The sequence below is a fragment of the Chaetodon trifascialis genome, chromosome 14 (assembly GCF_039877785.1).
Source record: "Chaetodon trifascialis isolate fChaTrf1 chromosome 14, fChaTrf1.hap1, whole genome shotgun sequence".
NCBI classification, from domain to species: domain Eukaryota; kingdom Metazoa; phylum Chordata; class Actinopteri; order Chaetodontiformes; family Chaetodontidae; genus Chaetodon; species Chaetodon trifascialis.
The window spans coordinates 12,701,497-12,723,899 of record NC_092069.1 but is presented as its reverse complement, the minus strand read 5'-3'; the positions used below and the strand labels follow the sequence as shown (position 1 = coordinate 12,723,899).

Here is a 22,403-nt window from a genome sequence, read left to right as displayed (position 1 = left end):
GGCGGACTGGCCAAGTGGCTGATAGATGAAGCCAACGTAGAAGTGCCAAAAAAAATGCAGTTCCTCAAATGGTCACTTGAGGCTGGCTCCAAACGCAAGCACCTCTCTCATGCGCCTCCTCTTTGCCCAGTTTTGGATTAGCCAGGAGTTTGCAGAGTCAGGCACTGCCAAGATGGTGACGGCCAGAGTCAGTGCCGTTGAGCTTTACAGTTCAAAAAACTCAGAAACTTACTGGTGACTCACAGAGACGGTGTCTGTGTCTTATGGGACCAATAAACATCTAAACTGAACAGTGACCTGGAGCGGGATATCTTCGCACCAATAAACTTGTTCTTCCGTTACATTATAAAACATCTATGGCAGGTGTCACCCATCCTCATCCCTAAATCCACACCAGCTTCATCTAGGTGATCTAGGTAAAGAGACCTGAGGTATCTTTACAGGTCTAGACAGGGGACATACCTGTCTGTCTGCGTCCATTTGTAGCATGTCATCAGGCCAAGCACATCAATGTCCTCTAATGGCAAAACCGCCTGCTGTTTCTGGACAGATTCTCTGAACACTGTCTATTCTGTGATTTGAGACATGTGTTTTTGTAGCAAGCCAGTCGCTCATTTCCCAACCAACAGGCTGGTGAAAAGAGGAGGCTTTTTTCAAGGTACACTGGAGATCTACATTGCCCATTCATTTGGATCTCTCCATAAACAGTGAAAACCACTTTACCGTCAATAAGACAGTCTAGTATGATCACACTCTTTCAAAAACAACACTGGATACCGTCTCCCGGGGATGATTACCTTTACAGCCTGAACTGCGGCTTTTAGGACAGAGACAGCTTTCAGTGCTGCCCGTAATCTCTTTCTATTCTATCGTCTGCTCGGTTACAAGCACCCCTCCTCCCAAACACATACACACACACTTAAGTTTCTGGCCCCTTTTTGGCCAGTGCCAAGGGCCACATAGGGCACTCCTGAAAGCTTTTGCACTCACTGCTGCCCTCCATAACAGGGGAGGTCTCCTGTGTTGACACATGAACTTGAGGTGAGAGGATAGTGTAAAGTGACAGGCTTTCCTCAGGTGGGTAAGAAAAAAGCAGCTCTGACTCTTTTTGCTGAGTGCTGAAAGATCCGTCAGCCACCTGCCAGTAACGTCGTAGATATCACTGGAGTTCCGAAAGAAACTCTGATGGGAGTCAACTCTGATGGGAAAAAAAGGTGTTGAAATATCATCTTATGTCTAGAGTCAGGTTATGCCCTTGTCATGACATTCTTACAGAGCTAAATGATTTCCTTTGGGCACTGCTGGGATTGCTTACCACTGGGTGACTTTCGTGTCAAATAGTAGCAGCAGGCATGCTCCAAAGGGCCTGCGGTTTCCACCCTTCTATTTGTTTCCCAATTTGCGGAGTGTGAAGTGTGGCCTCTACACGTGCCTGGAAGGTTGAGAACACTCATTGAATCCTCAGGCTCTTGACATTTTTAAGGGGGTAAGAGTTTTGAGTTTTGAGTGCAAATTCCATTATGACCGTTAATCACTTAATTCCTATCTAAATGGTTTTAAAACCAGAGCTTTAAGAAGCACTCGTGTTACCATTGCTAAAACATTGGACATGTATTTTAAAACCACTCACTGACCTTTCATTTGCAAGAGCTCAGATCTCAAGTGCAGATACAGTGAGGGCTTTGTACCCGAGAACGACAAAGGTGGCTATTTACCTCAACACAGTCTGTGCTCTGCAGTAATGTGGATCTGACAGTGGACAAAGATCAACGAGAACATAACATGGTTAGTGAAAGTTCCAACGACAGGCCTCACTGACGTTTGGCGCCAAGTGTGAGAGCGTAACAGTAACCAAAGTTAAAGGAGACAGGCAGACTGCCTGGCATGCGCAACATTTAGGACACAGGATAGGCAATAATGAGCCTGGCATTGTTCTCAGCATGCTGCATTCTGTGAGAGCATTTGGTCAGCAGTGCCAGCCTGTGAGAGAAGACAGCTCTGCCGTGCAATTTCTCTTAACCAGGCAGGCATGACGGAGCCCTGAGAGTATGTGCAGTAGTTAAATGATTTGGATCCTTGTGGCCTGACTTAGAGGAGAGGGCTAATTGTGCTCAGCAGCGGTCGCATTCCACGATAGATTAGGTGTGACCACAAAACAGGTTGATGTTGTGACAGCTACGTGATGAGGAAGTCTACAATAAGACATGGTCTCCATTACAAAAACAGATCCCTTTGGGAAGCACAGGAACGTATGCCACAACACACAATCTTGCTCATTTCAGCAGAGCAAGGCTTTCTTCACAGTCAGTCACTGGCAAGAAGTCCGACGTCATATTGACAACAGATCAGGCTTAACAAATTTAGCTTCCCGACACTCTGCTGCTCTGTAGGCTGCTGAATGAGAATTTTTTTGGGACTCAGCAGACCCAAACACGGACTTCTTGAACCGAGCGACGTGCCCCGACTCTGCCTGCCAACAGCAGCCAATGTGGTAGCATGCCCCTGTTGTCAATCGGCTCTCAAGGCCCCTCAAGTGTTGAGGCTCAAAGTTAATGAGTTGAATCTCTGCCTCCTGGCACAAGGAAGCACTTCCTGCAGACTGAGAGGAGTCTCAGGTTGGCCTGCTGGAGTGTTCAAGAACAACCTCTTCTGTATGCAGAACAATATGACCTGTGCAGCCCAAGGTTATTCTTTTGCTTAGTGGGGAAGATTGATGACTTGAAAATGAGAAGATGGTAGGGCACAAAAAAAGAAAAGGGTCCTTTCACTGTTAAATTGCAGGATAATGACCATGGGTCCTATGCTGAGTTCTCCTTGCTTGACTGAACAAAAGTAGTTAACCTGATGTCTTCCTGATAAATTGCAGCATTTCTAATCAGGGTGGATGACTGCAGAAGCACCACTGATGCACTGATGAGCTCCATTTTTGAGTTACCTTGAGTTAAGTGCTCGTGGGCTGGAACGGCATGGAAACTTTTCCATTTTGAGGTTGAATGTTGACTCAAACTACTATACAGACTGAGACTTTACATCAGTGGCTCCCAACCGTCTTAGTCTGATGTATCCTTACAACCCACATGAGCTCAGGAAGGCTACATTGTGTTATTTAACGTCAACAATAATGAATGCATATTGTTAATGTCTGATCCAAAATTAGGTTGGTGTGGTCAAGTTTGCAGTATCTAAGTGGTAGTATTGTGGTCTTTCTCATACGCACATTCACAAATTCCTTCAGCTCCACTCACACACGTTTTTATGTGAGCTGTCACTTTAGTGAGTAGAGCAGTTCAGCGTTACGGCAGAGAGAAAGAGGGTGACTCGAGGTAGTACTGACAGCACAACCAGTACTACCACTTAGAACTTCTAGAAACCATTTATGCACTATTTTAGCTATTTTGAGGATTCATTTCAACCATTTATTCATTACCAAATTACCTCAACCAGAACTACCCTCCTGGAGTCCAAGAAAAGCCCCTGGTTGCTAATCAGCTGAAGGTTAAAAGGGAAGCTAACTGTAGGACATGGTAACTGGAACACCTGCTGTATTAGGGCCTATCAATGGTTTCTCACAGTGTGTTTAAGGTAATAAATCAAAACTGCATGTTTTGAAAGTGGACATGTGTCTTGTTATGCTGTGGTGATTTACATGTGTGCTGTGTGGAGACAGGACACGTGCTGTTTGAAGGTGGTTTATCAGCACGGATTCTTAGACGTCACTTTCAGTGTTAGTTCGGCCCAGGTGGCCTGACTCATATATCTCCAGACATAATATACTGTTTTCATCAAACTCCCGGTCTGGTCTATTTCGGTTTATGTTTTTCTAATAGGGGAAATGTGTTTTGTATTTCCCTCACACGCTTTGTGCTAGTACAAAAACAAACCCTTGTTTCAGCGTGAGCACTATCACGTTCACCTCAGATTTACTGTGGCAATATAGTGAGCTCACAGCATGCTGTGTTCCTGTTGATGGCATATTCTGAAGCCCTCTAAGTCATTGTGGTGTTGATGTTGAGAGTGGAATTATGGCAAGAATGTGCAGTGATGTGCCGGGGCAGACTGTACTCGGCTGTTTGTCTTGGTGGCGGTCTGTGGCTGCTTAATAGTGGCGCTTTGGTTATGGAAGAACACTGAGCTTCTGGATTGATGAAAATATCCCTGAGATCCAGCATCTGAGGGCCTTGAATTCATTACACATGTATCCAGTCTGCACAGTTTAACCCTGTGATCAAGTGCCACCCCTTGATCACCCACGGAGAGAAATACCACACAGAAGCCCTCTCCTGTCTCCCGAGGGAGTTTGTTGTTGAGTGCGAGAGCTACAAGAGATTCTTGAAAATAGATAAATAATGTTGGTAAGCCGCAGAGTTTAACCAAAGGGCGCTATGAGAGGTCTTATAGAGAGGCTTCACGGCTGATTGGTGTTGAGAAAGAGACATCTGCTTCTCAATCTCACATGCAGCCTTGAGAGAGTTCATTACTGCTAGGGTTTACTGAGCCATAAGTTTGGGAAAGCATAAATAGCTGTTGATGTGTCATCAGAAATTAGCCTGCTGGAATGAAGTTAACTGAAGTGGGAAGGCCATGTGGTCACATCAAGGTCTCAGGAGATTTAGTCTAACCAGACAGCTGCTCCTGTTTAACTAGGTCATCAAGTGGCAATGAATTCCAATGTTAAACTAACCTGATGAGGACTAACAGGGCAAATTCCAGCCAATTGTAACGCATTAAACTGCCACGCCACTGCCGCCACCACTGGTTACAACAAACACACTGATGCACACTATCAGCGAGAAGGAGGCTATTTCAAGTCAGTCTGCTCAGTGTCTAAAAGCCAGAAGACAGAATTCCTCAAATTAGCTTTTGTTGAAATAAGCTAACAAATCTGACTTCTGATCTGCCAAATCCTGCAAAGCTTTGAGAGAAACAAATTGGGACGTGGAGTTGACGAGGAAGCTCTCAACAATCTGTTGCCCCGTTAAAGCTAATAATCAATTCTCTGTCAACAAAAGCCTTTAACCACACGACCACAAACCTGCTGTTCCTCTGTCATAGGCGGTAATAAGCACATCATATTTCAGCAACAGCCATGCGATCTGAAGTGACATGTTATTTTCTCTTTGCTCTTTTTTTTTTTTTTCCTGGATTGCGATCAGTGTTTTGTTTTTCTGGATTTTTGGAAATCACATGAACTAAATGACGAGGAATGTGCACGCCACGTGACGTGCTCATTATTTAAGGAAAGGACTTTCCATCCAACTATTTTTGCATCATACATTGTGCATAGATGACTAACTGGAAAACAACCAACATTTATTGGACTATAAATGTGGTCGCTCACAATAGTAAATACAATGATTCAAGCTAGGCTAATGTCTGGCAGCACTTGCTCTCCTCTCCGGCCCCCCGCTGGTCTCTTGCAGTCTGCACTTAGCGCCGCTTCTTCCTGATGTCTCTCACTCAGTGGGACACAACAATATACTGAGTACAGCACGGTCAAAGGTTGGGACTCAGTGGTGCGGGGCCTTCTCTACAAAGATACATTTACCATCATAAGTCAGTGTGTGAGTGGCAGTTAGCAGTGGGTTGGCACAATAAAGAGCATGTGAGTGTGTGGCGTGATCACTGTAAGCTTGTGTCTCTTTCTTCTGCCAGACACCGCTGCACGGCAGGGTATCGACATCAGAGAGTGGTTCAACAAAGCCTTAAATTGACAGACATGCCTCTGATGCCTGACTACTTTTGTACTCTCTACAAAAATTCTCTGCTTATTTTGTTGTGAAAAATGTTAGAGCAGCTAACATTTTAACATTTTTGGCCCTTCATCGGGATTTTTAAAAAAAGGTACTTTCCCTGCAGTGTTTCCATCACTGATTAACATATATTCTCTCATTGTATTGCCCATGCTTTAGATAAAAATGCCACATAGCGTGCTGTATGTAATGCTAATGAATCATTGATTTTGTATATGTAGACTGTGTTGTTTCAACAGATTTATGCAGAGACACTATTAAACTATTAAACCAATTCAACTGTCGGCTAATATTCATCAGAGGTAGCATGATGTTATTAGGAAGTAATGCCAACATAGTGGTGAGACTCATGGCACGAGCAACACGCCTCTGGGGAAAGCGCCTTCTCTCACTCTGCATGTGCCCAAGCCACAAGCATCCCTGAGTTACATAATAGTCCTTTTGTGAAGGCATACACTTCCATGTGTATTTTTGTCTCAGGTCCTGAAGGCCACACAGATGGACAATGAAATGAGGTTCCAATATCCTGATAGGATTAACTGAGGGAGAATCTGTCAACTAGATAGAGTGGTAGAAGGGAGATCTGATCTGTCTAAGTGCATTTCCAGGTTTTGAAATGAAAAATACGCTCTGAAGGGATGGAGGCCTGGTGTCTGCCAGACCCATGCTGTCTATGTCGTCTGTCAGTGGATTATTCAGGCAGAGAGGAAGGGACCAACATCTATCTGTCAATGAAAAGTTTGACTAAAAAAAGAGAGATCCATAAAGAAGCTGGATTTATTCAAAAGATGCGGTTTGGAAAACATTGTTCAGCTGAGCATCTAACAGTAAATTACAGTTACATTATATACATTTACAGTAGTGGATCATCATAAAGTGGTCTTCCTTTTGGGTAAGACATACTAGAAAATGGCTGAAATCAAAAGATTCACTACTTCAATTTGAAAAGCTTGGTAGCAGCCAAAAAGTGCTTGTTTAAAGTTGAGAGAGAATTTCCTGAGCAGATAAGTATTCTTAAAGGATGGCGGTCTTCAGAACCAGGCAGAGAAGCCGTGCTTATCCTTCACCACCCATATGCTGTCAATCACCTTGCCGTACTGGAACACACAGAAAAGTCTTTGTTACTCTTTGACCTTTAAGTGTTCGACTTTACTGTGCTTATGTGCATGTTCCTCCACGTGCGCTTACCTGGTCATCAGACACCTGCTCCAAGTAAAGGTGGGTGGCGTTGACCAGCTGCATGCGGGTGTAGCCGTAGTCTGTGCTGCGGAAAGCGCTCCAGTCTTTGGGGTTTGGATTGAACCTGTCAGTCTTCTCTCTGCAGCCCTGCAGAGGAATCAGCAGTGATCAGACTGAATCTGTTGGTGAAGGGCCACATGCCTTTCTCGAGCTCTGTCCACAAAACCCTGTGTGACATTTACAACTGTGGCTGTGTCTCGGTGTGAGGCTGGCCGCATTTTGATATACCGATGACTAAACCCTCTGTGGCTGGATGACGAAGTATGCCCGCGCTGCTCACCACCACATCAGAAAACACTTAACCAGAGGAACAGCTGGTGCTAAAGTCATGTTGAGAGCAACTGCTGCACAGAGAGGACTGTGAACAATACCGAACATTGTTTGTGTTGATGCTGCTGTCCATTTTGCATGGATCCATGTGGAAAAACATTAACGGTGATGCAGTGATGAGACACTACTTACAGCAGAGCCTGTGATAATGTGCACCGGAGCTTTTGGGTTGACATAAGGCTGCTCTTTGCTCCCATTGAACACCTGAAGAGAAAAACATAACAAGTCTCTTTCATTTATCCACAACAGAGACTACAGATGTAAGAATGTGGTGAATTAAGATCACAGGAGCTGACCTTGTCATGGTACACAGGCCAAAGCCTCTCATATGTGTGCTCATGTGCCCACAACTCCAGATCCACTCCTGTGAAAGATATCTGATGATAGTCAGTAATCTTCCATAGAAAACAAAACTGCCCAACCAGCTCAATTAAACACATTTTGCTGTGGAATCTAATGTTTCTCAGATCCTCTGCCCATTTAATTTTCTCAATTTCTCAACAATCAACAAAAGCTTAAGATCAGAGCAACCAAAACTTTCAAAGTTCCACCACAAGTTCGATAATTAAACGCAACAAACATAAGTCTGAGAAATGTAATACAGGAAAAACATTTGCAAATAGGCTGTTGGGATGTGAGCCAGACCAAAGGCCTGCTTTTTTCATGAAGGATGTTTGGATTGCTCTGCTCTCTGCAACTGGTAGGACATTAGTCTGTCTGAGTGTGCAAATTTGTGATCTTAAACACCCATTAGCAGCACACAGCTGGTTGTCAAATAGAGACCATACCATAGCGGTAAAATAGATCCTCTAGACCAGGAGCTGGCGGTTTGGTGTCGTTCCGTCCCAGCCGGACCTGAGATATAACAGAGAGGAATAATGACAGCATGAACAGGCATTAATGTCCGGCACACTACCTGAAACACTACCTGGTGGAACGCCATCATGGCCATGCCAGCCTCACTCTCAGCAGTGCCAAGTACTGAGAGGAGTCAGTCTAAGTGGAAACTATTTGGTTCCAAATTACAGTGATTATGACTGCAGACTGTACTCGGTGTGCTTATGGGCTGCGATGCGGACTGGCCAACTTGCAACACGTGTGACACGTCCGCTTCCAGGAGCAATTCAAGTGTCGGGCAACACAGCAGACAGCGAGTCCTACAAATACCTGATCAACCTGTAATAACACACAGCTGTCCACAAACTGCAAAATGACACATATGAGTCTTTGTAGGCAAATTACAACATGTTTTAAGGTAATGATATATATTTTTTTGCTTGGCCAAATCAAATAAAATATTAGATACATAGTTGTATTAGGTTGCAGAGTTGAAAATGAACTGAAGACCTGCTTATTCAGGCTGGCATTTAGTTAATGTTGTACTATATTATCTCTTTTTAGCTACTTTATTTCTCTGCCTGTACAGCACAGACACTAAGAATAACCACACAGAAGTAGCTAATCTTCTCACTGGATGGTCTTGCTTGCTTATGCAGGTCGTATAGAGGCATCAGTGTGAAACTGAGACAGTTTCATAACCTGTTAAACGCTCATTGTATGTTGAATAATTATGCCTTGCTAATAAAACGTCTGACATCAGGAACGCAGCAAAGCCATTACAACAGGAATTTCCACACTTGATACCAAGCAGATGTGTGAGTGGAACTGTCCTTCTACTGAGCCAGACTTTAAAGCCTCTCCTGACTTTCTCTTCTATATACATGCTTCTTATGAAGCCAGCTGCCAGGATGAGTTTGATGCTTAAAGTAATCTTGAAGCCTCTATGGGAGTGTGAAGAGATCAGTACTTCAGGCTATTGTGTACATTTGACAAAGTGTATGACTGAATGGAGAGGATTCTGTGGTTTACACACATAGGAGTCAAACTTGGTACAGTCGTCCTGGTCGTCATCGGAGCAGTACATGGGTCTGTGTCCCATGGTGATGATCCATGGATGCACTGCTCGGTTCTCTGGCTTGTTGGCCTCCTGGATAAGAGAAGACATACACATGTATGTGTCTGTCACATTGAGATAGGAAGACAGAGGTGTTTTTATTTGGAACAGAATGAGTAATCATCCATCCATTTTCTACGCCGCTTATCCCTTTCGGGGTCGCGGGGGGGCCGGAGCCTATCTCGGCTGTCAACGGGCGAGAGGCGGGGTACACCCCAGCCAATCACAGGGCACAAACACACAAGCATTCACACTCACACCTAGGGGCAATTTAGAGTCACCAATCAACCTAATGAGCATGTTTTTGGTCTGTGGGAGGAAGCCGGAGAACCCGGAGAGAACCCACACATGCACGGGAAGAACATGCAAACTTCACACAGAAAGGCCCGACCTGGGAATCGAACCGGTGACCTTCTTGCTGTGAGGCACGCGCACTACCTGCTTGCACCACCGTGCAGCCCCATGAGTAATAATCATAATCAGTAGATTTATAATGGAGAAAGACAGAATGGAATGAAGCTTCTTGGAAAGATAACATTGTGCTTATGTGGAAAGACGATTGGGAAGTGTGGGAACAAAGGAGAGCACTAAGCCACCATGAACACATGTAGCAGCCACGGTCATTAACCTCCAGGTCTTTCTTCAGCCACTCATACTGCTGGAAGAGGAGCTCCAGGCCGAATTCGAGATAGAAATAAACCTCAGTGGAGAAGGAGATGATGTGCGCTGACCCCAGGTTCCAGCTGCGGACACACATCGTTAAAATGATACACAGCCTTGACCCAGCAGAGGAAGCATGCTAAAAGTCAGCAGATAAGCAAGAACAGGCCTCTCTTTAAATTCTAGATTGTGTGAAAATCTCAGGCACTACTCCTCAAACTCCTTACTGCACTGTGTGTGTGCTTCCATGTTCATCCTGCAGGGTTCATGGAAAAGCATGTGTTCTGTACATGTGTATTGTATGTTATGAGCTGTTTCCATTGGTAGTCAGATTTCACATTGCCTCTCCAGTGTCCCCCTCTGCCTCCTCTTGTTCCTAACCGTGCACATGAGGTAAAGGCTCTCTGCCAGCAGGCCTGTCTGCATCTAGGACTGAGAGGTGGGCAGCTGGCCTGTGGTCTAGGTTTTATCTTACTGTCTGAGAGAAGGTCTGCAGTGGGCTATGTGTCACCCCTTCAGATGTATAGCTCCTTTGTGTAGTCCCCATGTCCCTGAGATAGGAGGCAAACTAAACTAAGGGCACTCTGCACTCCTCTTCTGCCTCTGTGCTGCCTCTTCCAGCTCATTACTTTCTGAAATACAGTAGGAAGTTTGGTAAACCTTCACATGATACTTCACATGGGTCCCCATGTTGGAATAGAAATGATTTCTCTTTTCTAGCTCTGTGCGTGTGCAGCTGGCATACACTTTGGGTTTTGAAGTGGTCTCCTACTGACAAAAGTGCTTGTGGTTCTTTCACCTGCTTAAGCACATCGAAAGCCACCTTAACTTAGGCGTCTTTCACACCCAACTCGTTTGGTCTGGACTTGTGGATTTCAGATTGATCCAAACCAAAATTACAGGTGTGAAACCTCCATGGTCCATACCAAACAGCTAAATCTTGGTCTAACAAAAAGAGGTGGTCTCAATCTGGATCAAACTGAACCATGGTCATGGACTTTCAGACCAATTAATGGAAGTTATGGCAGGTTATCAGTAGACCTGCTGTAGCACATGGGGGGAGGAGGAGACCAAGCTTTTAATTGAAATATGGTCCAATGGTATAAAAAGTGAACAGGAAAAAACTAAAAATGGACTGGAAAACTGGAGTAGTCTTGAGTATTGCACTTGAAGTTGGTGCTGCTGGTAGAAATGCATAACAATATTCCAGTGGCAACAAAATCAAATGAAATGAATCCATTAATTCAAATTGCAACAAAAGGCTACCTGCCAAATTGACAATGCGCGGATGTCAGACACACACCTGTCTACAAACCAATCATTGTCAAATAGGGAGATGAAGCCCATGTAGGTGATGATGACAGGGTGTAGGTGTGTCATGTAAAGCCCCACAAGGCCGACATATGATCTCCTCCCTCACCTGTACCACAGGCTCTCAGTCTGGCCTGGCATGCTGAAGCGATTCCTGTAGTTGGAGAAGTTGCTGTGAACAAACAAGAGGGAAAAAGGTTGATTAAGAAAACACAATCTACATTCTTTGAATATCTAAGAAACAGCAATTAACACCACAGACTTCTGCCCTCTCTTATTTTGTGGTGCCTACACCAGAGCTCAAAGCAATCCATTCGCAACACACTGAATATAATTCTAAGCTTTGCTATAAACCAGCAATTCTTATAATAACTGCCTGGTTTTGGTTCATTTTTTTTGTTTTAAGTCACGTTTAAGTTTTCATTTCTGAAAACTCAGGGTGCCATATCATCGGTTAAAGATGACCGTCAGACTGTCGTGGTGACATCTGCTTCGAACTTTAAGCAAGGAAAAAAAAAAGAAAAAAGAAAAGACGTAGCTCGTTTTAGCTGTTCTGAGAAACCGTACACTTTGCTGTAGCCAGGCTATCAGTGGCTGCCTCTCCAAATTAAAGGCTGTAGAAAAACATGGATGTAGCCTCTGTGACATCGCCCTTTAAGTTTCTGCTGGGATGTTTTGAAGCTTGGGATCATGGTCAGTTTCTGGAGCCAGATAATCAAAAATCTGGGCGAGGTGGGGGAGCATGGGTGGAACTGAGATGGGACGAGTGAGTAGGAGCCACCATGGCTGAGTGTACTACACCTGTCAATCACTAAACAGGCCTCTAAATATACCCCTCTTAAAACCATGACATCTTGTGTAAAGAACACTATAATTTGAGATCCACCGACCATTAGAGACATCACATCTCAAGGCACTTTCTCAGCTGTTTAAGCACTGAGCTGTGGTGGTTCCTACTTGATCCAGATATAGTAGGATGCTCGCAGTGATCAGTCCAGCACTACATTTACCACAATCTCTGCACTGCACCAAACCAGGCATGCCATTTAGGACAAGAAGTAATCAAAGTGCACCATCATCCGCATGAAACCAGTCGTCTTCAAATATTACAATGGGTGCACCATGCAAAAGGGAACAGCTCTTTCATGGAAAGCTCTCCCTGACGCCAACCTGCCAGTCTCTTTTCAAGGTTTTTAATTTCAGCATGAAAGCAGGAGCCAGTCCACTCAACAGGCCATTAACTAAGCGAGGTGATGAGAATGACTCTTTTCTTATCTTACATAAGGGAGGGAATATTCTGGACTGCAGCCAGAGCAGGGTGGGACAGTTGGGATCTCCGCAATGACTGGGTTAATGTAGGGTTTGAGGTAACTAGAGACCAGCAGGGTCAGAGGTGAAAGGCCAGGAGCAGGGACGCCAAAGGAGGATCACAGAGACCTTCACTAATGCTGAATGAGTCTAAAACTAATAAGACCTGTAGGTTCTGTGAAGCAGAGGTCAGGACTAAGTGGCCGAGGCCAGTATGATAATTCAGTTTGTAAAACTGTGATCTGCCAGCATGAAGGAGAGTGCTGTTCTCAGCATCTCTTTATGCTCACCTTGAAAACTTTGTTTAGTCTATCATATTACTGTCACAACAAATCAACATACTCCCTCACAATAATGACTAAAATTTTAAATTTCACATTGATGTCCTGATAATGAAGTATGATTTACATTTACAACAATGCATCAACTGAAATTCACAGTAGATCCTAGTACAACCACACATGTAATACAAACTAAAACAGAGTTAAAGAGTGAGATCTGCTCCTGAGAAAATCAATTATGACCTGGAGGTCTCTGTCATGGCACTGAACCAGGAACAGTCATAAGACAGGTTCACACTCCCATCTTGTGGCCGGTAAAGGTATTAAAATAAACAATCAATTTTCTGTTCCATAAAATAATACACACAAGTCTCTGTGAATCCAAACAGAGTGAAATAAGCAGGCATACCCGGAGGGAAAGGATTAGCCTGCAGGAATAAAGTCAACCACAGGCTTTAAAGTCTCTCATTTTGTGGTACAAATATGATAAGCTTATATTTGTTTCATTAATCTTCACCACGAAAGTCCAACATGTGAGTCATCCTCTGTAACCCAAAGCACACTTGTTTCCATGTGTGTTTGCTTTTCTGTTAAAATGAGACAGAGATAAAAATCTGGTGGCTGTCAAGTTCAATGTGAACAACCTGACTCTTAAACTGACCCAACAAAACTTTCCCTCCTCACCAAATCTTCCCCTTTCATCATCTGATGAGCTTAATCCAGGCCGTTAGAGAAGCGAAAGGAACCAGTTGCAGTTTTTAGGAAGCATGTCACTAACTCCCATCACAGGACATTGTTTCAAACGGAGACGGCTGCTTCACTGTCCCTCCGAGGGCCCGGTGAACCATATTGTGCTTGGTGAACAAAGACTGTCTTGATTGGGGCCTTAGCATCTTCAGTGGATCCACTGTTCTCATCCTGCTGGAATGCTGACTGAAAAGTTTTGCGGTCAGCCCAGTTTCAATTGCCTTTTACCCATTAGGTTTTGAGGTTGGAAAGAGAGGAACAGAGAAGTACAGTGAGAGGGAGCACAACAGAAGGAGAGGAAGAAGAAGCCGGGGCCAGCTGCTGGGAATATCTTAACACCGCAGAACAAAATTTACATTTAGGGTATAGCACACGGAGAGGGGAGCTGGATTTCTGGTTATGTAACGCAGCAATAGCGATGGTTCTTGATATTAGGTTCTAATGTCAGGATGCAGGGCCAAGAAAAAGAGACTACTGTTAGCAGCTCCCTAATAAGGACCAGGCAGTAGTCATGTTACACATGGCAAGGCCAGGCAAAGACTGTCTCAGTATAGCAGCGGCAAGTAAATATTATGGTGTAAGATCAAGTCCCTCTTAATGTTTCAAACAAACAGAACTAATGCCAGCAGATGTGCTTGGACTTCAGGGCTACATTATCTGCTGATGTTCAAGATTACTGCGACAAAAGTCTGTTGAAATGAACCCGAAAATTTAATCTGAAATGACTGCCAACATTTGACTAACAAGGTGGCGTGTTATATTCTGTCATATTACATCTTAATTAGATGTAAAAGCTGCAAACAGGCTCAAATTTAGGGCCGCACCGAAGAGTTTGAAGCTTTGAATCTTTATTTGTAACACTGACATTTGAATTCTAAAGCAGTTTTCTATTCATTCTGTTTAAAACTGGTATTTCTGCACAGTTTCAGATAAAAGTTAGGCTACACTAATATGATTAGTCTTATACTATTCGTAGAATTGGATTCCAGGGGTGGCTGTGTAGGATTGTGTCCGACTCATGTGATCCAATGTCTACTGACTCCAGGGTGTTGTTACGTCCAAAAGTCAAAATTTATTGAAAAAAGATAGATGTTCATTGTTTTAATCCAACAAAATCTTCTGCTTCAATCCGTGTTTGTTGCCATTTAGCTTTTCAAAAACAACACTTTCACTGTGGTCAAAAAGCTGTTTGCTTTCCCGCTTGCCACCCACAAAGGGAGGCACGCAGCTGTATTAACAGGAATCTGACAGCTCCATAAATGACCTTTATATAACCACAGTAACAAGAAATATATGTTGGCTCAAACACTTATGCTATAGGATTAACCTGCTTTCTGCAGGTATTTACTACGATGAAACTGACAAGTTACAGTCATCACAGAAAGCTGATTTAATTTTTGAGAATTGATGATTTTTTTTAGGGTAACAATGTCATAAAATATGATGACAGACATTAGAGCTTCATTCCAAAACCTCAACAGAAGCTCTGAATGTAAAAAAAGGTGACATTTAGTACAGCTGTGCTCAAATTCAACCAGAAACTCATCTAATGAGACAATACAGACTGCTAGGGCTGCTAAAATCTGTTTAGGACTGCAACAAATGATTATTTTCATTATGAATTGATCTGCAGATTATCTTCTTAACTGACTAGTTAATATTTTATCTGAAAAATTACATAAAATAAAAATGTCCACCACAATTCCCCAGATATATTCAATTTCCAGTCACTTAAGACAGCAAAGTGTCGAATCCTCACATTTGAGAGGCTGGAACCACCTTTTGTTTAAGAATTTTTCTTCAAAAGTGACAATTAATCATTAAATCGCTGCATTGTTCTCTCCTCACTGTCCTGTGTCTCAGTCCAGAAAACCTCCCAGGCTTAAATGTGAACAACACATTCAGTGAAGAGGAGTCAAAATGCAGACAGAGCTCCAACCACCACAGGCCGTCTCTGGGAACTAAAAAACAGATAGTGAGAGCTGATGACTCCCAGACAGATAAATGTTTGTTTTGGAGAGCGTTGCTTTGTTTAGATGTTGGTGGTTTCTGATGCTACTCCAGCCTTTAGAGACCAAAATAGCTCCCATCTGTCAAATGGTACAGTGAAGAGCTTTCGGCAGACCAAAGTGTGTTCTTTAGAGGGGAAAAACTGCGGATGACCAGAAAGGATGTTTTTTTGGGGTCTACAACCCCCTCCACCCCCAACCTATAATACACATGCACATACACCCTTTACATTTACAGTAGCCAGTTCTGAATGCAATTTGTCAGGAGGAGTCTGGCAAGTCTCGCTCACCAGTATGGAAAACAGAATGAACTGCTGTTTTTGTCCAAAAACCATTAATTATACTTCTGCCCCTGACCAGAACATGGCATAAAATGTAAACAAAAAGGAAAACAGTCAGCCCTCTTCCATGTTGACTCACTGGCTATGAATTTCTGTTGACGTTGTCACCGTTAAGAAACCACTCTTGACCAAATGTGTGTCTGAGTTCACTTAAGAATACAAGCAAAAAGACGAAATATGAAAGAAAGGGGGAAGAAGCTGACGTCCACCTACTATGCGGCCTCGTGGTTGCCTGGACAGGTCATGTAGGGCACGTAGGCTGCTATAGACTGGATCTGCCTCATGAACTCATCTCCAATCCTGGCATTGTCCTGGAACAGTGTCATTCAGCCGTTAAACATAACGCCAGAGATTCTCTGGTTTGAAACAAATGCTTGATTTGTTTTCCACTCACAGATATTCAGCCAAATTAGTCTGAAGAACTATATGAGCGTGTTTTCCAGACAGCTTGAGGAATGTGTCATCAGCACTACCAAACAAACCTCACTGAAACCAGAGGCGGTTTTATCTTTTTTCTGCTTTTAAAAACAAAACACTGCGGTTCATGGCTGTACTGATGGCTTTTACCTGCTGCAGCCATTAATGACCTTTCAGACAAAAACCCTGTTCTCTGCTTTTCTATTTATAATATCAGTGAAGCCGCAGGATGTACTTGCACATTCCAGCTAAAGACACAGCTTGGATGAATTATGGTTATTAATTTTTGCAGTAGTCTGCTGATTGCATTTAGCATTTCTCCATATTTGGGGGGAAAAAAAGGTTTGAGTAATGCAGGAAGTCTCTTCAGGAAAAACGATATTAGCATCCAAGACAAGGTTATGTCTGCTTGGTATAAAAGATGACAGCTGGGAGGTTTTCAGATGTGCAAAAATGTTATTGGGAATTCAAATTTAGGGTTTGAATGTTAGTTAAAAAATACTTGGGCAACATAACTCTCGCTCTCGTCTTTCACCGCAGGCTTAAGGCATTTCACACTAGCGCTTATCATAAGCTGTGTGTCTCAACCACAGCAGAGGGCCTTTATGTGCACTGATAGTAAATAGTGGTGAGTCTTGAGATGGGCGCAATGGAGAAAGTGGCTTATCTCATCTGTCACTGTGGAATTAGTGGAATATCAGAGGGGCTTTAAGAATATACGCTACTGGTGAAAGAAATTTGCTGTCAGTGACCTTAACTGGGCACAAGTGTGATCAGAGTTTATGTAATTGAAAAGACAGAAGAGTAAAATACCTCATGCATATCATAGGCAAAGTCCCCTGCAAAACAAGAAGAAACCTAAAGATTAGAATGGATCCTTCAAGCTTTTTTAAGACTTTAACTCTCCTACAGCGTAGAGCAACAATATATACATCTTTGGTCCACTATGCTAAAAAGTGTTTGCCCCAAAAGTTGTGTACAGTATAGAGACAATGCATTCAAAGGAATAGTTAAACATTTTGGGAAATATTCTTTGTTGCTTTCTTGCAGAGAAATTGATGAGGAGATGGATTCTACTCTCATGTCTGTGTGCTAAATATGAAGCTAGAAGCTGCAAAGTTTGATTAGTTTTGTCTATGAAGGTTCTTAGTTATCAAAGGAGGATTGCATCATTGTAAACACTCAGTGATGTCACAGCCTTCCTTTTAGGGTGGTTGGAAAACAGTGTCTTTGAGATGAACCTGATCTGTTCTGCCTCATTTTCTGTTAAGTTATTTTTCCTTATGGCTGATTCTGTTGCTGTGATGAGGTAAACTAGGCGTACGTGCTGCGGTGTGATGGTAAAGTTTAATCCTTTGGCTAGGACATCTTGCTCTGGTTGGGTAAGTTTCCTGTCTGACAGGTTCTTCAATCATCTGTCATGTGTTTCATCCAGTGTGGAATTAGCTTTCTTTTGCCTCCAGGTGAAGTCTTCTGCTTTCCTCGTGTCGCTGGCTCGTGACTAAAGGTTTTGAATTTCAATGTCTGTCTATAATTGCTTTTTGTGTCTTTATGAGAAGTCTCTAGATCAGCATAAAGACTGGAAATGCAAGGAAACAGCTAGCCTGGCTCCGTTCAAAGGTAAATAAATAAATCTATCATCTAGCATCTATAGAGCTCACTAATCTGCACAAAAAAACAAAACATATAAATGACTATTTGTGGTTTTACAGGGAGTTGTTAGATTCCAGAACTTTTTTTGCACCTTTGGACAGAGCCACACTTCCTCCTGTTTCCAGTCTTCATCCTCAGTTAAGCTAATCAGCCGCTGGTTCTAGTTCTAGCTCACCTAACTTTCAGCAAGAAGACAATGAAGTATATTTCCAAAAATGTGGACTAAGATTAGCCTCAAGTAAAGTGTGGCCTTGCTTTATAAGGCAAAGAAAGAATAATATTTTTTGTGGCTGCAAAATAGCGTTCAAGTCTGTGTTAGCCAACGAAAGGAAAAGATGATGCTGTTCTTTTAAACTCTGGCGTGAAATCGAGGCAAGGGAGTTTGAAATTTTCGCAACACACAGACCCATATTCTGTTTAGATTCTCCTCTCTACCTATTCACATTTCCAACTGTGAGGTGATGGAGCAAGCAAGTGACCGGCATCCAACCCATACTGTCCAAAAGCACAACACATAAATGACGAATAGGTATCATTATGCTGATTACAGTAATTACTGTATTTATTCCCTTTTCATTAGACATCTGTGTTGTACCAGGTATCTGTGGATGACTAACACCTTAAACAACAGCTGATAAATCTCTTTTCTGCTTTTACAGTACAAATAATATGTAATATTTCTATCAGCGTGGAGCTTACCTATGTGCAAGATGACATCGTACATGCCAAGCTGCGTCTCCTTTTGCAGCCGAGCCAGAGACTGAGGGTTCTCGTTGCCCAGGTCTCCATACAGAGCAAACTTGGGGCTGAAACTAGTGCTGTCATTCAGAGCAATGAAGGAGAACACATCGCTCCAGCCCTCATCACTCCCACAGTGATAGACTGAAATTACAGGAGGGAGAAGAAAACATGTCAATATGGAGAAATATTCTGACAAAGTGAAAGACAGTATTATTAAAGCTACACCCACCATAGGTAGCAGCAGGTTTGAGGCCTGTGAGAGTGACTCTGTGGATGAACATCTTCCTCTTCTCCTTTCCTGAGTCCACAAAAAGAGTGGCGTCACCCTTGGCGCTCATCTCAAAGAGCTGACCCCCCATAAGGCCATACTCCACCACGCTCTCCGCCTCGCTGAAGGTGGTCCAGGTCACCACCATAGAACCCGGCACTCCTGCGAAGAAAAGCCCAATTATTGGAATTGCGATGTAGATTGATCCGACAGAACAACTGGATTCACTTACTGATGCGTTTGTAAAAGCCAAGAAATGCTTATGAAAAAGCTGACGTTGCACAAAAGTGGCGCTTTTGATCTTGCCGCTGGCGAGATACAACCATCAGAAAGCTGCGTTAAGCTGACGACTGGCCAGGTACTCATTTCATCGAGACATCAACTCATTTAATGAACACCACATTTCACTTTCATAAGGAATGAACAAAAGAACATTCATGCTGCACAGACTGTGTGAACCAAGGGTAACATCAGCGATAAGTAAGGCACTTGAGGCAATTATCTGGTGCCTTTCACCTAAATGACTTACAGAGTGTACACAGGTAGTGTTTCCGTGCACCAGGACACTTCAACAGGACATGTCGCTGTTGCAGGGAACAAACCTTTTAAGTTTCATCCAGGCCTTCAGCCATTAAATTAGCTGCCTCACATGAAACACGCTGACTTTATTGAAAATCAAGATAACTGAAAGTGAACGCGAAACTTCAGTGAGACTCGTCGCAGAGCTCCAGAACAGTATGAAAAGGTTCAGCTTTCTAAACATACCAATGCTTTCAATCATTTTATTATTGAGTGATTTGTACAAAACGTCTGCAAATCTGCAATCCATATGATCTGGACACTGGCTTTAAGGGGAAAAATTGTATCCCTGAATGAAAAACACATGGCTGATGGAGAGAGTTCAAACATGTACCTGGATAAGAGAGGTGCACCTGCTCAGGCTGGGTCCAAATGGGAGAAGCACCAAGCACCAACAGGGGTGCAAGGCTTAACAGAGCACAGGCAGCATGAACAGGCACCATTCTGACACCGGACTGCAGGGACAGAAGCCACGTTAAAGCAGGAACACAAACCCACACAATAACACAATTCTGTCACATGATGCTCAAACATCACATGCACCGAGTTGATTGGTGTAAAACAAAGTGAATTAATGTGTCTGTTTTGAGATGATAAACATGAAAGCCTTAAGATATCCTACCTGACCTCTGAGCTCAGTGGTAACACCCCCCCCACACACACACACACAGTGTATGTTTTGGCCTCTGATGAGGACCTCTGCATCAGGCAACCCAAATGATGAAATTGCAGAAGCAAAACAGCAGAGTCAGCAGGAGCAAAACGAAAAGAGATGATGTGTCAATAAAAGCAGCTGATGTTGTTTTTCATTGTGCATTCAGGGAGGCTGCTGCTGTCAAAGAGGGCTCAAGTACAGGAGGGATTAGATCACAAGCCACAGCTTGCCTAAAATCAATGAAGTGCGCAGGCAAACATCTGATATGCCTCACTGATCGGGATAAAGGCACCGTCAGGACCATGACCCATGAAGGCAAAGCATATACACGTTTCATTAGAGCCAAAACACTGTACCAGCTGATCACGTTTATCAGTCAGAGTAAAGCCTCTGTGGTGAGATCAGCTGACTGGGAGCACGACTTCCAGCCACAAGTCAACACCACTGCTTTAACGAAGTGTTTTGAAATTTGCTCTATCTATATCTCAATAGTCGCTAGAGGGTGCACAGTGCACAAAATGCATTATGAATAGGATGCTTTATTCTTCCTCGCTGAGCCGTTTTATCATTTGAAATTGGATGTTAGTTAGTCAGCCGTCGCCTGAATTGCTCAAAGGCAAGGTTTACCTCTGTTGTCGCTGCTTAGGAAAGGAGAGGTCAGGTGAGGTGAGTACACCACTGAGGATAACTTGTTTGTTTCACTTGAAGTGTTGTAACGCAGTTATGATTTGCTGTGAGGTCACAGACTATTTCTTAGACCGCTGGTTGACACATTAACCCGTGCTAACCAACTGTTATTGCCTTATTAGCTGTTAGCTGTTTAACTGTAACTACAGTAACGAACAACTAACAAGTTACGGTACGTAATGTTATAACGTGTTACGCACAGTAGATAAGATAACGACAAAGGCTGACCAAAAGCTCAAGCACTGCCTGGCACAAATAAGTTGGCTACATGTTAAATTAGTCACTAAAAATACTCACAACACAACTCAGCTGTTTGGCTCGGGAGCAGTTCCTGACTACGTCACTGCACTGAAGCGCCACAATGCCCTCGTGGATTATGGGAAACTGTGTTTTAATGTGTTTAGTCTGCAGAACCTGTAAAACTGGTCCATGGAAACTGTCGTATTATTTTTCAACAACTCATTACATAAAACCAGCAAAACACATAACACGATGCTAAATAAAGGCTGTTTAGAGACTTTATTTTGATTATCTTTTTATATCCACCTGACCACAATAGTAAATGGCTGAGTGACTGTGTGTGCGTATTTTATTACGTCTAACAATTCATTAGAAATGATGAAAAGAATCATCTCTTTCTCTAGATCTAATGGACTCCAACAGTGAAGACGGAGAGTGCCAAAATCTTGAACATGCCTTCCAGCAGGATGCAGCCCAGTACAGAGTGACCTATCCTCATGGGAAAACCACGAAAGAGGTGAGCTAAGTGACAGGTTAGACACATTTTCGGTATGCTGGACCTCTAATCACCATGCAAAATCTATTTTGAAATGCAGGTGGAGGAGGTCAACAGGAAGAGGTAGGCCGTGCATATTTTGTGGTTACATTACAGCAAGTGCATAATGTGATTTAGCTTTCAACAAAATGTTTGAGCATTGCACTCTCCCAAGGTATCCAGTGAGCCGCTCGGGCAACAACCCAGGTCGAGTGAAGCGGGTTGTGTCATGTAAGAGGAAGACCCATCATCTGACGGTGGCTCGGAGGAAGCAGCTTGGGGCTGGGAGGACTTTTGATGCTGCAAACAAGGAGAATGAGATGAACTCTATGCAGGACATGCAACAGGAGATATTTGACATGGGCCATTGGGAGTTCCCACTAAATGTCAATAGCAACCACAAGACTGCAAGAACTGGTTCTGAACAAGCTGACTACTGTGCACTCACTGAGGTCAGACATGCTCACAGTTCAGACTATGTTAATGCCTCTGACTGTATTACTAATATGCAAATAACACTATCTGAACCTCACAATGTATTTCAGCTCACAAAGGATCATAGCACTATGACTGATGTGCTCTTTGGCAGACATCTGAGACTGAAAGTGTCTTTAACACTGTGGCAGAGAAGTGTTGGAGAGCTGTTGACGTACTTTCTGAGGTATGTACATGTTGTGAGCGTCGGCATCAAACATGTA

At 43.3% G+C, this 22,403-nt stretch overlaps 2 protein-coding genes across 5 annotated transcripts in view; one reads left to right on the top strand and one right to left on the bottom strand.

Annotated features, from left to right (window-relative positions):
• The window catches only part of LOC139342505 (KATNB1-like protein 1), a 34,970-nt gene that overhangs the window by 11,252 nt on the left and 1,315 nt on the right, over positions 1–22,403 (top strand). Inside the window, exons 1-5 of one of the 3 annotated variants that reach the window (XM_070979638.1) lie at positions 19,251–19,367; positions 21,575–21,687; positions 21,767–21,789; positions 21,881–22,157; positions 22,251–22,366. In XM_070979638.1, the coding sequence (XP_070835739.1) occupies positions 21,580–21,687; positions 21,767–21,789; positions 21,881–22,157; positions 22,251–22,366 (524 nt within the window). In that variant the 5' untranslated portion in view covers positions 19,251–19,367; positions 21,575–21,579. Of the gene's footprint in view, positions 1–19,250; positions 19,368–20,722; positions 20,910–21,574; positions 21,688–21,766; positions 21,790–21,880; positions 22,158–22,250; positions 22,367–22,403 lie in introns of those variants that run through there. The other 2 variants (XM_070979639.1, XM_070979637.1) reach the window with 2 other exon arrangements.
• Positions 6,511–21,291, bottom strand: acp7 (acid phosphatase 7, tartrate resistant (putative)). Of its 2 annotated transcripts, XM_070979635.1 has the most exons (15): positions 21,228–21,285; positions 20,211–20,287; positions 19,923–20,043; positions 18,971–19,171; positions 18,700–18,882; positions 17,161–17,186; positions 16,144–16,241; positions 11,354–11,416; positions 9,902–10,016; positions 9,193–9,306; positions 8,108–8,174; positions 7,616–7,683; positions 7,452–7,523; positions 6,939–7,076; positions 6,511–6,847 (listed from the first exon to the last, which is right to left on the bottom strand). In XM_070979635.1, exons 3-15 carry the CDS (start codon positions 20,029–20,031, stop codon positions 6,782–6,784), a joined length of 1,320 nt encoding a protein of 439 aa, XP_070835736.1. In that variant the 5' UTR covers positions 20,032–20,043; positions 20,211–20,287; positions 21,228–21,285; the 3' UTR covers positions 6,511–6,781. The 2 variants fall into 2 exon arrangements, with proteins under 2 accessions (XP_070835736.1, XP_070835735.1); XM_070979634.1 differs by lacking the exon at positions 20,211–20,287 and having other exon boundaries at positions 21,228–21,291.

Bases quoted from the DNA above. Each gene is read 5' to 3' on its own strand.
- acp7 (XM_070979634.1), bottom strand. From the start codon at position 20,031: ATGGTGCCTGTTCATGCTGCCTGTGCTCTGTTAAGCCTTGCACCCCTG. The intron at 16,242-17,160 runs GTATTTTACTCT...ACACTGTTCCAG, and splicing joins TTGCCTATGATATGCATGAG to GACAATGCCAGGATTGGAGA. The intron at 10,017-11,353 runs GTGAGGGAGGAG...GTGTGTCCGCAG, and splicing joins ACTGAGAGCCTGTGGTACAG to CTGGAACCTGGGGTCAGCGC.